The 14064-nt window shown below is 42.5% G+C and overlaps 1 protein-coding gene across 1 annotated transcript in view; it reads right to left on the reverse strand.

Moving 5' to 3' along the window:
- Positions 1-7343: 7343 nt before the first annotated feature.
- The window catches only part of ASZ1 (ankyrin repeat, SAM and basic leucine zipper domain containing 1), a 41509-nt gene continuing 34788 nt past the window's right edge, over positions 7344-14064 (reverse strand). The window contains exons 11-13 of the mRNA XM_040596604.1: positions 9883-9988; positions 9346-9459; positions 7344-7502 (exon numbers count right to left, since the gene is read on the reverse strand). Of these exons, the coding sequence (XP_040452538.1) occupies positions 7344-7502; positions 9346-9459; positions 9883-9988 (379 nt within the window). The remainder of the gene's footprint in view (positions 7503-9345; positions 9460-9882; positions 9989-14064) is intronic.

Consider the following 14064-nt stretch of genomic DNA (forward strand, 5'->3'; position numbering starts at 1 on the left):
GCCGGGCTACGCGCCCCATGGCGGCGCCCAGGGCCCGGGCGGGGGGAGCCGCTGCCGCCGCATCGCCTCGGGCAGCGCGGGGGAGGGGGGGGAGCGGAGCGGGGCGATGCCTCCGGGGCTGGACGCAAGTTCAAGAACAAGGAATTCTGGAACTTTTCTACTTGCTGTCATCCGTGTAAGGCAAATCCAGGATAACGGATAGTGCAACCAGCGAACCATCGTTAACAAGGCGGAGGTGCCCCCGCTCAAGGTCAGCCCTCGCCGGCTGTAACAAAGACACACGCTGAAGGTTGCTGCGTAACTTAGGGACTGCACAGTCCTTGCTCCTAAAAGATGCCTTCAGTTGTCAACTCCAGGTGAAAATCCTGGAAAAGCAAGCTAGGAGGCACCCTGCGAGATCCGCTCTTCAGGCAGGACACGACTGTGCGCAGAGAGGGTACCAGGCTTCCAGGCTGGTGCTCAGTAGAGCTTGGAGATCACGGATGTATAACCAAATGTAAGCACCTAGTGTTTCTGAAAGAAAACAGAAAAAAGCCATTGCACCAACTTTTGAGGTAGCAACATTCACCCACTTCTCAATTTAACTTAAAAACAAGCCCCCAAACCCAAACAACCCCACAGAAACCAGCCAACCAACCAGCGCGCACACACACACACAACCACCCCCAATATCAGAAAAGCTTTTGGCTTTAAAGATTTTGGGTCATGGGCAATTGAAGCTTGGAGTACATTACTGCTTCTCCACAGTACTACTTGCCCAGAGGCAACTACAGTTCCAGTTAGTAACTCCAGCAGGTCTTAAAAGCAACAGAGGAGCATTCGACATATATTTCATAATCAGTGTGAAAAAACACACTCCAATTTTCAGCTGCTGGCCAACTTCAGTTTCTTAAGTTTAACAGATACACCTTGGATCAATTAGCAAGGAAGAGAAAGAGAAACGCCAGGGAGAAAACAGCAAACTCCAGGAGTACTTCAAACCCCTCTGAGCAAAGGTTACACCCCTCCCTGCTACCAGCCTACTCAGGTCTGCAGTAAAACGTTGACCTGTTTGGTTTTCCTGAGATACCCACCTGTATTAACAGGAGCTCCTTTACTTGTGGCAACCACACCAACAGCTTATCAATGTCGTCTTCCTCTCCAGAACAGTCATCTACCGCATCTGCATTCCAGCTTTATTGCTGTCCAGATTCCCTCTCCAAGTCCTCCACTCTGTGCTGGCCTTACATGAATTCGCCTTGGATCCATTATTTCTCCCCATTAACCACTCTCTTGTTACACCGAATGACAGAATGGGCAAGGCTGAAACGGGCCCTGAGGGATTATGTTGGGTTTGCGTGGCAAGGTTTTGGTAGTGGGGGGCTAAAGGGGTGGCTTCTGTGAGAAGCTGCTAGAAGCTTCCCCCACATCGGATTGAGCCCATGGCAGCCGGCTCCAAGGCAGACCCACTGCTGGCCAAGACTGAGCCCGTCAGTGATGGTGGTAGCACCTCTGGGACAACGTATTTTAAGATGTGCGATGAAACCCCATCCAACAGCAATTGCAGCCAGGCAGAGAACTGCGAACCTGTGAGAGCACAACTCTGCTCAGGAGGGGCTCCAGGCCCGGAGCAGAGCTTCCCCCTCGGCCTGTGGAGGGTAACGGTGGGGCAGATCCCCACCTGCAGCCCGTGGGACCCCACGCCGGAGCAGGGGGTGCCCGAAGGGAGCTGTGACCCCGTGGGCAGCCCGTGCTGGGGCAGGGTCCTGGCAGGGCCTGTGGCCCCGCGGGGAGAGGAGCCCGGGCTGGGGCAGGTTTGCTGGCCGGGCTGGTGGCCCCGCGGGGGACCCCGGCTGGAGCCGGCTGTGCCTGAGGGGCTGCGCCCCGCGGGGGGACCCCAGGCTGGAGCCGGGCGGGGTGTGAGGAGCCCCCCTGAGGGGGAAGGGGCAGCAGGGGCAGCGTGTGAGGGACTGAGCGCAGCCCCCAGGCCCCGTCCCTGCGCCGCTGGTGGGGAGGAGACAGAGAATTCAGGAGTAAAGCTGAGCCCAGGAAGAAGGGAATGGTGGGGGAAAGTGTTTCAAGGTTTGGTTTTATTTCTTACCGTCCCACTCTGATTTGATGGATATTCAATTTAACTTACTGTCAAGTTCAGTCAGTTTTGCCTGTGATGGCAACAGCCGAGTTATCTCCCAGTCTTTATCTTGACGCCCGAGCCTTTTGTTACATTTTATCTCCCCAGTCCAGCCGGTGGCTTTGGTGGGCACCTTGTCGTCCAGCCAGGGTCAACCCACCATCGGTACCTCCCCCAGCCCCAGTCCCTGCTCAGAGCCAGGTCAGCCAGCGGGCTGCCCGAGGATGAGTCCAGTTTTGAGTACCTCCGCGGACAGAAATGCTACAACCTCTGCGGGCAACACACTCCACTGTCTGACCCGGGATGAATTTTTAATCCCTTATGTTTAAATCTGTGCCCATTGCCTCCTGGCCCACCCCTGGGTGCCACTGAGAAGATCCTAGGTACATCTTCAGTCCTCCTTCCAGGTATTCACCCACATGGCTAAGATGCCCCAGAACCCTTTCTTCTCCAGGCTGAACAATCCCCGGTCGGTCTCTCACCTTCTCCATGTAGCTCACATGCTCCAAGCCCTTCAGCATCTTCATGGCTCTTCACTGGACTCAGCCCAGTACGTCCATGCCCCTTTTGTACTGGGGAGCCCGGGACTGGACCCAGCACTCCAGCTGTAGCCTCCCCAGTGCTGAGGAGAGGGGAAGGATCACACCCGCAACCTGCGGGCAGCGGGATGCTGTTCCCAGTGCAGCCCTGGAGAGGCCGTCAGCCTCCTCTGCCGCAAGGGTAGGCTGGACTTAGAAAGCTGTTATGTGCCTTCAACAAGTACTAAGCACACAGAGTTTCTCATCCAGTCAAGAAATCGTGCCATGCGCGACACAGATGACAGCGGAGTGGCCAGGAGCACCGAAAGCCCAATTCTTTGAATACACACCTTATGAAAGTGAGGTGGGTTTCTTCGATAAAATTGTGAAAATAATATAGTTAAACCTGTATTCCTAGATTCAAATAGACTGTTTTCAGAAAAGCTGAAGGCATGGAAGGCTCATCTGAGAATAATGAGTCAGAACACACACCCCCCCCTCCCAACTCCACCTTAAGTAAAGCCATCTTCCCATATACATCACACTCAGCAGCACAGCTTAAAAGCGAAAGAACCAATAATCAATCCCAGAGGGATCCCTGTAAATCCCACTTCCAGGGACTACAGCTCTATACTATGTGAAACCACACCACTTCAATCAGGATAAAAACTAAAAGTAATTTAACCGCTATTAAAGGATACACATCATGTTATTCATTTAATGCCAGTAATAACCCATTTCACATCTCACTGCTTGTGATTTCGGGTCTGTAAAGTACAGAGCCCCATTACCTGGAAATTCCCATTTCTAGGATAGGGACATACAAACTTCCAAATACACATTTCCCCCATGCCTCCAGAACAAAGAAATGACAGCAAAAGTCTGTAAAAGCAGAAACCTGCAGCTGTGATACCTGCTAGACCTTCAAGGCTTTTTATCTGTGTAGAAAGATCCAAAGCAACGTTTGTAGTACTTTATTTGTAACCTAGAAGTTGTACTCGGGGAAGATGACCTGGAATTTTTGCAGAATTGCTGGAACGGAGAAGGCAAATGCAAGCAAACACCTGCTCACACTTACGAGTAGGTTACAGCTTTGGGGAACACCTGAAGGGATTCAAACATGGCAAGAGGAAAAAGAATAAACTGTGTAGCTCAAGCATTAAGTCTTGTCCCCAACAAGGCAGCTGGATGAATTAGGAGAAGAAAAACTAAACACAGACTTCTTTAAGTCAATGGAGAATGTAATAAAAAAGTTCACTCCTCGATTCAAGTATGCACACCCCCAAAATTACGGTCTATTATTTGCAACTGGTGCCCAACAGGAATAACTGGGCAATGCCTTATGACAGGCCAGGTACTCCACAAGTCAAATTTAAAGAGCAGGGCAAATCCCAAAGCACAGGAAGACAAGACACCACACATACAACCAGCAGTTTGTCTTGCACAAGACAAATCAGAAATAAAATTTTTTAGGTTCTTTTAGGTCTCGACAGGAACACCCAAGACCCGAATTTTACATAACAGTCTAAAGATTCAGGAAAGGCCACAGTATGAGTATTCATCTGTATCAAGAGAAGTTAGGTATCCAATGGTATTGCAGGTAGGAACCTCACTGCATCTTTTAGCCACTATGTATGGGCAGGATTTGGCCCCAGGTCCAATCCACTCAATCCTCCTGCATCTGAATTTGCACTACTAAGAGGAGAACAATACCTCACAGGGCTGCACAGTTTACCTGCTTAATGCATGCAAAGCTCTTTAGCATTCTCCTCCAATCCCCTCATAGATGTGCAAATCATTGTATTCTTACTGTTCTGGGATAGACTTTAATTTGATGATTTACAGAAGGAGGCCTCTCAGCACGGATATTTTCATCTGAAGGCTCTCTGACCCGGTGCTGGTGGGGGTGAGAATTTAGACAGCATAGCTCCAGGGCCAGATGGTGCAGGAATCTTTTTCTTTGCTTCCTGCCCTATCACAGGTACCTTCACAAATAGAATCTGAAAGACACTGGAACAACATGAAAGTGAATAAAGGACCTTGAAACTAATTGTTTAAGCCTGAATTTGGAATCTGAAGAGGAAAACACAATTTTTTTTATGATATGGTATGTTAAAATATTCCCTATTTGGTTCTTAACGTATCTTACTCATGCAACACAGTTCACAACCGACCAATTAATGAGACAGCTTAAAATGGCTACTCCGAGACCCTTGCTTCTCACATGTGGTTTATGCCATTTTGAACACTGTTCTTAAACAGTGCACCATGCTAAGGATGCTGCTGGCACAAAGTCTATGTTTAAGCAAAATACAGTTCACATGCATGTTTGCAATCATGATTATAAAGCATCTGAAATAGGTGATCCATAAGGTAACTTAACAGGACCAGCTTCTCCCAGTTGTGTTTTGGAGGTCAGCTCCAAGTGTTCAGACTTCTAACTCATTTCTGCAAAGAATATTTTTTTGTAAATCTCAAACTAGAAAAAAAAAAATTATCAGCAACTATCCTGCATTATTTTTTCGCCTCATAGGAATATCATCATTCACGTTGTTATACCTATAATTTAGTTAAATACTGATAAAACTTTTCTGGAGCAGATTTCCTTTCCAACTGCAAGACCACCAAGGTTAGCTTAAAAGGCCTCCATGTAAATAGACCTTTTCTTGAAATTCATGGAAAAAAATAATTCACATTTTTACTGTCTCAAATGGCAAGATTTACTAGTGGTAGGGAATGCATCTGCTGAAAGAGAAGGTACACTCAACATCCTTTGAAGTGGCTTCATTAATGCAAATTCTCACTGAAGTGGAGCAGTGAGGAATAGTGAACCTAAGTAACAGTCTTTTCAAGGGCAGTATCACAGAAATCTTAGTAGTGGTTGAAATAATTCCACTTAACTAAAGAGAAAGTACGTGTTGGAAACAGAGTGAGATCAAAATGCCTGCCTACTCCTCCATCCCCAAACCCCAACACCTTCACCCAACAGAAAAACCCAAAAGATGTTAGGTGTCAAAGTTCTAGCAACACTTGTGAGCCATCCCATCACTGGACAACTGCATTGGAGCTTTATTTCAAGCCCATTAGAGGAGGAGTGCTGTGGATATATAAGGTTCCATGTGTATGACAAGCAGTTAAACCTGCACTTTACAGATTTTTGTATTTCCATGGATTCTTCCTGTTGTGATATGCATCCTGTTAGTTTACATTTATAAAGGTACACTTTACATATACACCTTATAATTATAAAGTAATATGAAGAAATAAGAGTATTATTTTTAAGATATTTCCTTTTCTATACTTTGTTGGTTCAAGTCAGTATGCTGATAGCATGGGTGCACTTCTCTACTTCTGCTGGTGAATGGTGGTGGTGGTGAATACTGCTTATCCCCTCTGACCCAAAGTTGGGAACAGAATGGAAAAAAACCCCAACTTATGTTGTATTTGCCTCTGGCCTCATCACTCTGTAGGATGTTCCTTGCATTGAAGGAGAAACCTGGGAGGAAAGGAGGTAAAACAATTGCAGTAACAACAAAACATACTAACACCCAATGTCGTTTTCTGAAACAAAAAAGCAGAGAACAACTGACAACAACTGGAGTAGCATTCAAGTTTTTGTCTTCTCCTTACTAGTGTTTGGAAGGAACATCAAAGATTAATAAGAGTCCACACAGCATCTCTGAAAACAGAGTGCTCTAAAGCATGACACACCCATTGAGGTTTAGATGTTTTAGACTCCTTTTGTTTGATTTTGATAGAAAATGTCCATTCAGAAATATTCAGCATTCTTACAAATGTTTACTGAAGTTTCCAAAAACGTAACTGATTTGAAGTAACTTACACCAATTCCCTTTCCTCAACGTAGCTGGTTTGGTAATCAGATGAAATCCAGGCATTAATGTTTTCACTCCATCTTTTAAAGTGGAGACACTATTAAGAAAAGTTTACTCCAAGTATGAAGTTGTTGTAGTGAAAGACCAGACCAAGAAAAAAACATGTTGCTATGCCTTATGAGTTGCTTGCATTCTTATAGCAAAGGACTCCTATAATCCTTTTAATACCTGTGCTGAAACCCTTAATAGAAGTAAGTATCCCTAAAGAAACAGATTGCAGGCATAATTTGAGTATCACCATTCAGTGGAAAATGACTTTTAGGCAATGCGTAACAAGATCTCTACAGTCCTGTGATTGTGACAAAGGGGGAAAAAAAAGTATACCTTACTGGGAAGTTTTTCATAGGATAGATTCATATGAAAAACTGTAAGGGAAAAGATCTTTAACAACATAAAATTGCACGAGATAATTAAAATATTTTAAACCCTCCCAACCCCCAAAACATACCTGCATCATAATTTTAAACACAAGTATGTGATATAATCAGAATTACTTGCTTATGTTCACATCTGAACAACAGCTAAAGGTAAAAATGAAACTAGTAATTAGTAAGCAATAATTACAGTTTTATGCCAAAAAAGAAAAGCAGCTTTGACAAGATTTTAGACCTACATTCTATATACAAAATAATTTGAAAACAAACCCCCTAAGATACATTTAAGTAGCAGTTTTCATTTTTAATAACTTTATGTCTAGATCAAAGTACTTACTGGACGCAAATACTACAGATACAATGAAAACTATTTCACGTGACCTCAGCTCACATGCATATATTGAACAGAAGCATAATGCAACCAATTTTTCCAAAAGTACTCATAGCACTAAACTTCAAGTCGGGTTTTCTTTACCACTAATGTAGTTATAAAGAAAAAAAACCCAAACCCAAGCAATGTCACCACTCCCATTTTTACTAATCTTTTTTCCAAGGTGAGTGCTTTTTCTGGAGGTTTCAGTTGGCTGGGGTCATTCCTCTGTTCATGCTGAGGCAGATGTTAAGTTCATGTAAGAAGTGCAACAAAGAAAAAAAGTTAGTGTGAAAACTTAAGTATATGATAAAGTATCCAGTCCTAAGAATTTGCATGCATCTACAACTGATATTATTTCTTTCTTACTGTCTGTCTTCTGCCCTACTTCAATGGAAATAAACAGATGCAAACCTTTACCTTACCTGATGCTTAATCATTCTGCAATACGCAATAGAAAAACTGTTTACGAAGGTAATTCCTCAGAAGTAAAACACATTGCTAATAGATGTTACAAACATCTAGTAACATAACATTTTAATTCCAATCATCAAAATATTTTAACCAGAAATTTTGTCATTTAATTACTAAAACAACTGTTTATTAAAAAAGCAAGTTACATATGTAACAGATTAGACTTTCTTGAAATTAAAGGGAGAGCTGAAAGTACCTTACAAGTGCCTTCCCGAGTACCTGTTGAAGCTGGGTGGAGCCTTGTCATGAGATGCAACAGGGTTACGTTCCGATTCCCTACCTTCATTTGTAATGCTTAGAAGGCCACCGCATTTACTGTGCTTTTAAAAATTCTATGCTACAGACACAACACGTACTGCTTGCAGTCGTGTAATAACTAAGCTTGGCAAACAGTCCTGTGGATTTTAAGGGAATTTATACGAACTTATTATCTAAGGGGTTTAACTGTTTCAGTTGAATTTGCACTTTTCATAATAAATGTTTCAGTGCTCTACTGATTCGAGTGCCCCATCACAAATTAAGCAGCACACAAATGTTTTGTATTAAAGCCTTCATCAGTGAAATTCATAAACCACTATACAGTATTTTAATAGAACAGGAATTAAATTTTTTAAGTAATTAGAAGGCTAATGTTTAAACCCCCTGTTTAACACTAAGCCACCATGCTTCATCTTGACAGCTAAAGATGAAGCAAAGTACAGATGACAGCAAAGTCAAGTGGCACCTAACTCGGATCTCCCCAGCCCTTGTAACTGGCCTGCACATACAGAAGGCAAACATATACATACAATTGATTTCTGCATATGCGAAAAAAGGTACACAAATAGCTAAAAAGTTATTTGCCACAGCCTCTATCTACCTCTTAAAATACCGTATTTGGTGTTAAGTGATTTATTGGGAGAAGGTTGTTATATCACATTAAATTTACTTAAACTACAGGAAATTGCGTTAGTAGCATTATACTAAAGGTCTGAGATCCACATGGCTTCGTTCAACAACAGATTCCTTTCTGACACTGATGCTCCATTTACTCTATCCCAGCAGCCATTCCTTTTACTAGCCTATTACTTAAAATGACCCCATCTGACAAGAGCGTGTCATTGTGTTGGTTTGAGAATGACTGATGTGGTGCTAACATCTAGCCTTGACCTCTCCCACCCTCTTCTTTTGTCACTCGGCAGAGTTATCTGGGATGCCTCCCATTCAGTCCATAAAACCTTAGTATCTTCCTTGTGAGTCAATAATTCCAAACAAAAGACTCCTTAATTAAGAAGTAAGAGTGCAAGTATTCAGAGTGGCATTTCTGCCACACTGGTTGTCCAAGAGCACAGGGATACACTGCACTTAATTCTTTCCTGCGGTACAAAGAAAACAATTGACTGTGCCTTTCTGTGGGGACTGTCCATGCTGCTGTGGAATATTCTAGATTATTTCTCATTCTGTTCACGGAAATGTGGAAGGGGAGAGGTGGATGCAACGTCCAAGCTACAGCTAAAGAGCCTGTGGCAGACCAAGGTACGAAACATTCCACTGATGGATGTTGCATTTGAAGGTGCATGCAGAAACCTGGACACAGTATTTAGCAGCCTCACTCACACATACCCACCTTCTCCATCAGGTCCTTCAGTTTGGTAACTTCTTCTCCCAGCTTTTCAGCACTGCAAACCAAGTCTTTGCAGACTTCAAAAAAACACTCAGTCGGTGCCCACTGCGGTACTACCTGTTAATAGTTAATTGCCAGACTGTAGATTATTATTTAATATTCTTTAGTTAACATATCATAAAAGCCAGTGTCAGAAAAAGTTTGTAACTGTATTTATGCTGGGTTTTCATTGTATGATTTATGCACAACATAACCTATTACTCTCTATCAGCCTTTGTGGGAAACTTCTGTCACCTTAAGTCCCCTATCACGAGAAGCACAAAGAAACAAACCTATCTCTTTCAATTGGGTGGCCTAACTCTTTGAAATAAATTATTTTCAAAAGTGTCCTTCAGCGAAAGAACATTGGACAGCTCTGTATAACTATATAACAATCAAGACAGCTGGTAAGTATTCATATTTTTCATTTTACAAGGTAGAACAATATTCTACAAAAGAATAATATACTCTAAATCAATCTTTTTTTCTTTGGTTGAATACCTTGTGAGAATTTTTGAGAAAATGATTATTCATGGTCTGTACAGGAACAATCAGCTTAGCACACTCCTTATTCAACTTCTGAAGAAACTTGAGGAATTCATCTTCACTACAGAAATAAAACATTAATCTGTTATTTGTTACAGGCTGTAACTTTTTGCAAGCTAAGTATTATCTATGCATTACCAACATTGGCTAGTGAGTGAGACCAACATGCAGTTTTATTGCATAAAGAAGAAATCCAGTGTCGTTTCAAGACAGGCTAGTAAAACAGTACATTTAACACCTTAGCAAGTTTTTGGATTTTTTGGTTGTTCTCCCCCTTCTTTGGGAAGCAAAACAAATCACAAAGTTATCTGGAATATTCAGCTGGTAAGACGCACTGAAAATCGAAAAAGTGTCACCCAGAATGTTTTTGGAAACATTCTATCAACTTCCACTTTTGTTTCTAACTCTCACCAATCCTGTATTATTAATGAAAATATTTCATTACCTGCTGCATGAGCAAATTTTTAATACACTACACTAGGCATAGTAACTACAACACCTTTTTCCAGCACATGCATGCACACAGATCACAGTCTTGCAACACCAGAAACAGAGAATTTATAGTAAATTTTATGCTGACATATTAATATTCCTGACTTGCAGCTTACATTTTTGAGGCAGATGTGGGAAAAAAAAATAATCTGGTTTGTACTTTGGAGCTAGGACTGAAATGACTAATTTAAGAGTCATTTAGTCTCCAGTACAGTAGAGGAAAAAAGAATCCAGTAATACTGGCTTGGCCCCTGGATCTGGAAATACACTCCTCAAAGCCTAAAATATCTGATGTTACCTACTTTGAAGAAAATTTATACTTAGTACTCAAATCCAAGTGGGAAGACAAGTCTGAAAATTAGTTTGATCAGCATCTCTGAAGAACGAAGAAAAGGATAGAAAAATTTCACAGATTAATTTCAATGCTAAATTTCTAGAGCTCCCACATGACACTGACTCGATTTATTTTATTGGAAGCCTCAGAGCGCATTAGTTGTAAGTCATGGTGCTGGCCAGAAAGTTGTTGCCACTGACTGGGCAGAGGAAAAGGGGGCAAGGAAAATCATCTGTTTGCTTTTACACAGTGAGATCGCAAGCCCTGAAACTCCTGAGAAGTACCTGTATCTCCAGTAGAAAAGTTTCCACTAGCTATAAGCCATTCATGTGAGTAACAAGCAAGGGCAAAAGAAGAAACAATTTTAAGTTACTACTGCAGGACTTCCCGTTTTATTTATGGAAGAAGCTGAATAAATTAATTCAGACCACAACTTTCCTCTTTTCCTTAGGGCAATCTGCTACTAAACCTATATGCAACGTACTTACACCACCTTACTTGCTGCTTCTGAAAATGGTACACATGGAATTTGCCTAACAGTTAAACTAAGCTAGATGCCAGTGTGGTGGAAGCGTCTAAACAGAGACTGAATTTAGCCCACAGTGTCTTCCTTCACCTTTGGCACAAGATAGTTCATAATCAAAGTTTCCACCACTGCTCAGGACATCTGTGATTTGCAACACTGCTGAACTGTTAAGATTTTAACACTTAAACTAGAAATATATAGAAGCACCAGTACGGATGCTGGAGGTTAAAAAGCAAGACTTTTCACAGTTTCTATGAGGACAAGGAAGTAAGAAAGCCTGTAAGCTTGTTTTTATAAAATAAATTAGTATTTATTTCAGAACAAAAACTGAACAGAATATTTAGGGTAAAAAACCAAACCCTAAAAAAAAATAAACAAATCTGGAGATAGTCTGAAAGTTTTCCCACATTACTACAGTCAAGCCACGTTCATGAAAATTTCCTTCTACTTACAAACAACTTTTTAGCTGGCTAGGATCAGTTACAGTACCTTCTGTGTTCTGTCACAAAAGAAATTATTTTTAAGAATTCTGGAAGGATTCTCAGTGAAAAATAAAATACGTCATAGGCATTAAATGGGGAGGGGGGGAAAAAGGAAAGACTAACATTTACACTTCTCATACTTCATTATTATACCAATAATAGGTCTTAAAAACCATTTTCATAGAATTTTGTATCTGTTGCAGTGACATGTTCTTATATTTGCAAATGGAAATAAAGTTTTCAAAAAGGAATCACTTTTTAAAAGAATTAATGGCTGTCAAAACACCAGTGGCTAAACAGTGCTAGACACTATGAGTTTATAATCAATCAGTTCAACATTTCCTACTATGTTAGTTTTTCTATGACTTAATGACTGATTTTCCTTCTCACAGAATGACTTTGAACCAGTGGGTAGTAAAATCTTTATATAATAGCATGTAAACATAGCCTATAATTTTAGTCTCAAGGTCAGATTCCTAGAATACATGTCAAGCCATTTTCTAGAAAACTATGCAGTGCTTGCCATAACTGAAATGCTGTCATATTTTGTGTACAATCTTTAATCAATCCATTGTTTTCTGGTCTTGAGAACTACATATGTTCTAAACCCATATTGTACTAGAAATTCGCTATGTCACTGGTGTGTGAGACTGTACCAGACATCATGTAGGTTTTTTATTGTATTTGGCCACACATGCACTGAACTGCTAACTTTTTATATTTCTCTGCTTAGTTCCTCTGTTCACATTTTTAAGCTGTTCTGCTTCAATGTATATACTAAACACCACTACAGAACAGTCTGAAAAAAGCATACATTGCATACATTTCTAGCACAAAACCGCATGAAGCTTGAACTAGGCAAAGTCATCTTAAAGTGCAGCTAATTATCTCTTGCTGAAGAGTCAACACCCTTTTCTAAAGGTGTCTAACTTGGACAGCCGGACACCTAGACGCCTGGCCTACTACCTCAGCTCAGCAGCAAAGCCTATATTTTAACAAGAACAGTACAGGTGCTGTCAACAGGATTTATGGTGTATCCACATCATACTGGTTTGTACCCTCTTGTGTGCTGGAACTTTAGTTCTTCACTCTTACAGCCTATGTACTAGTTTGCACCTGGATTGTCTTCTGAACGTACACACTTGGTTTTGATGGAGAATCATAGAATCATAGAGTGGTTTGGGTTGGAAGGGACCTTAAAGATCATCTGGCTCCAACCCCTGTGCCATGGGCAGGGACACCTTCCACTAGACCAGGCTGATCAAAGCCCCATCCAACCTGGCCTTGAACACTTCCAGGGATGGGGCATTCACAGCTTCTCTGGGAAACCTGTGCCAGTGCCTCACCACTCTCATAGTGAAGAGTTTCTTCCTTGTATCTAACCTAAATCTACCCTCTTTCAGTTTCAAGTCATTCCCCCTTGTCCTAGAACTACAAGCCCTTGTCAAAACTCCCTCTCCAGCTTTCCTGTAGGCCCCCGTCAGGTACTGGAAGGCTGCTCTAAGGTTTCTCTGAAGCCTCCTCTTCTCCAGGCTGAGCAACCCCAAGTCTCTCAGCCTGTCTTCACAGGAGAGGAGCTCCAGCCCTCTGGTCATCTTTGTGGCCCTGCTGTGGACTTGCTCCAACAGGTCCACGTCCTTCTTGTATCAGGGGCACCAGAGCTGAACGTAGTACACCAGGTGGGTTCCCATGAGAGTGGAGTAGTGGTGGAGAATCTCCCCCCTCAACCTGCTGGTCAGACTTCTTTCCATGCAGCCCAGGGTATGGTTGGCTTTCTGGGCTGCAAGCGCACATTGCCAGGTCATGTTGAGCTGCTTGTCCACCAATACCCTGTCTTTCTCCACAGGGCTGCTCTCAGTCCATTCTTCACCCAGCCTGTATTTGTGCTTGGGATTTCCTTGACCCATGTGCAGGACCTTACACTTGGCCTTGATGAACTTAATGAGGTTCGAACAGGCCCACCTCTCAAGCCTGCAAGGCTCCCCCCGGATGGCCTCCCTTCCCTCCAGCATGTTGACTGCACCACACAGCTTGGTGTCACCGGCAAACGTGCCAAGGGCGTACTCAATCCCACTGTCCATGCTGCTAAGAAAGATGTTAAACAGTGCCCGTCTCAATACTGACACCTGAAGAATGTCACTTGTCACTGGTCTCTACTTGGACATCAGGCCACTGACCACAACTCTTTGACTGCAACCACCGAAGCCAATTCCTTATCCACTGAGTGGTCCATCTGTCAAATGAAATCTCACAGACTAGAAGCAGCATCAAGTCCCGCACTAGAACATGAACACCCTGCTCTC

The sequence above is a fragment of the Falco naumanni genome, chromosome 5 (genome assembly GCF_017639655.2).
Source record: "Falco naumanni isolate bFalNau1 chromosome 5, bFalNau1.pat, whole genome shotgun sequence".
In the NCBI taxonomy this organism is placed as follows: domain Eukaryota; kingdom Metazoa; phylum Chordata; class Aves; order Falconiformes; family Falconidae; genus Falco; species Falco naumanni.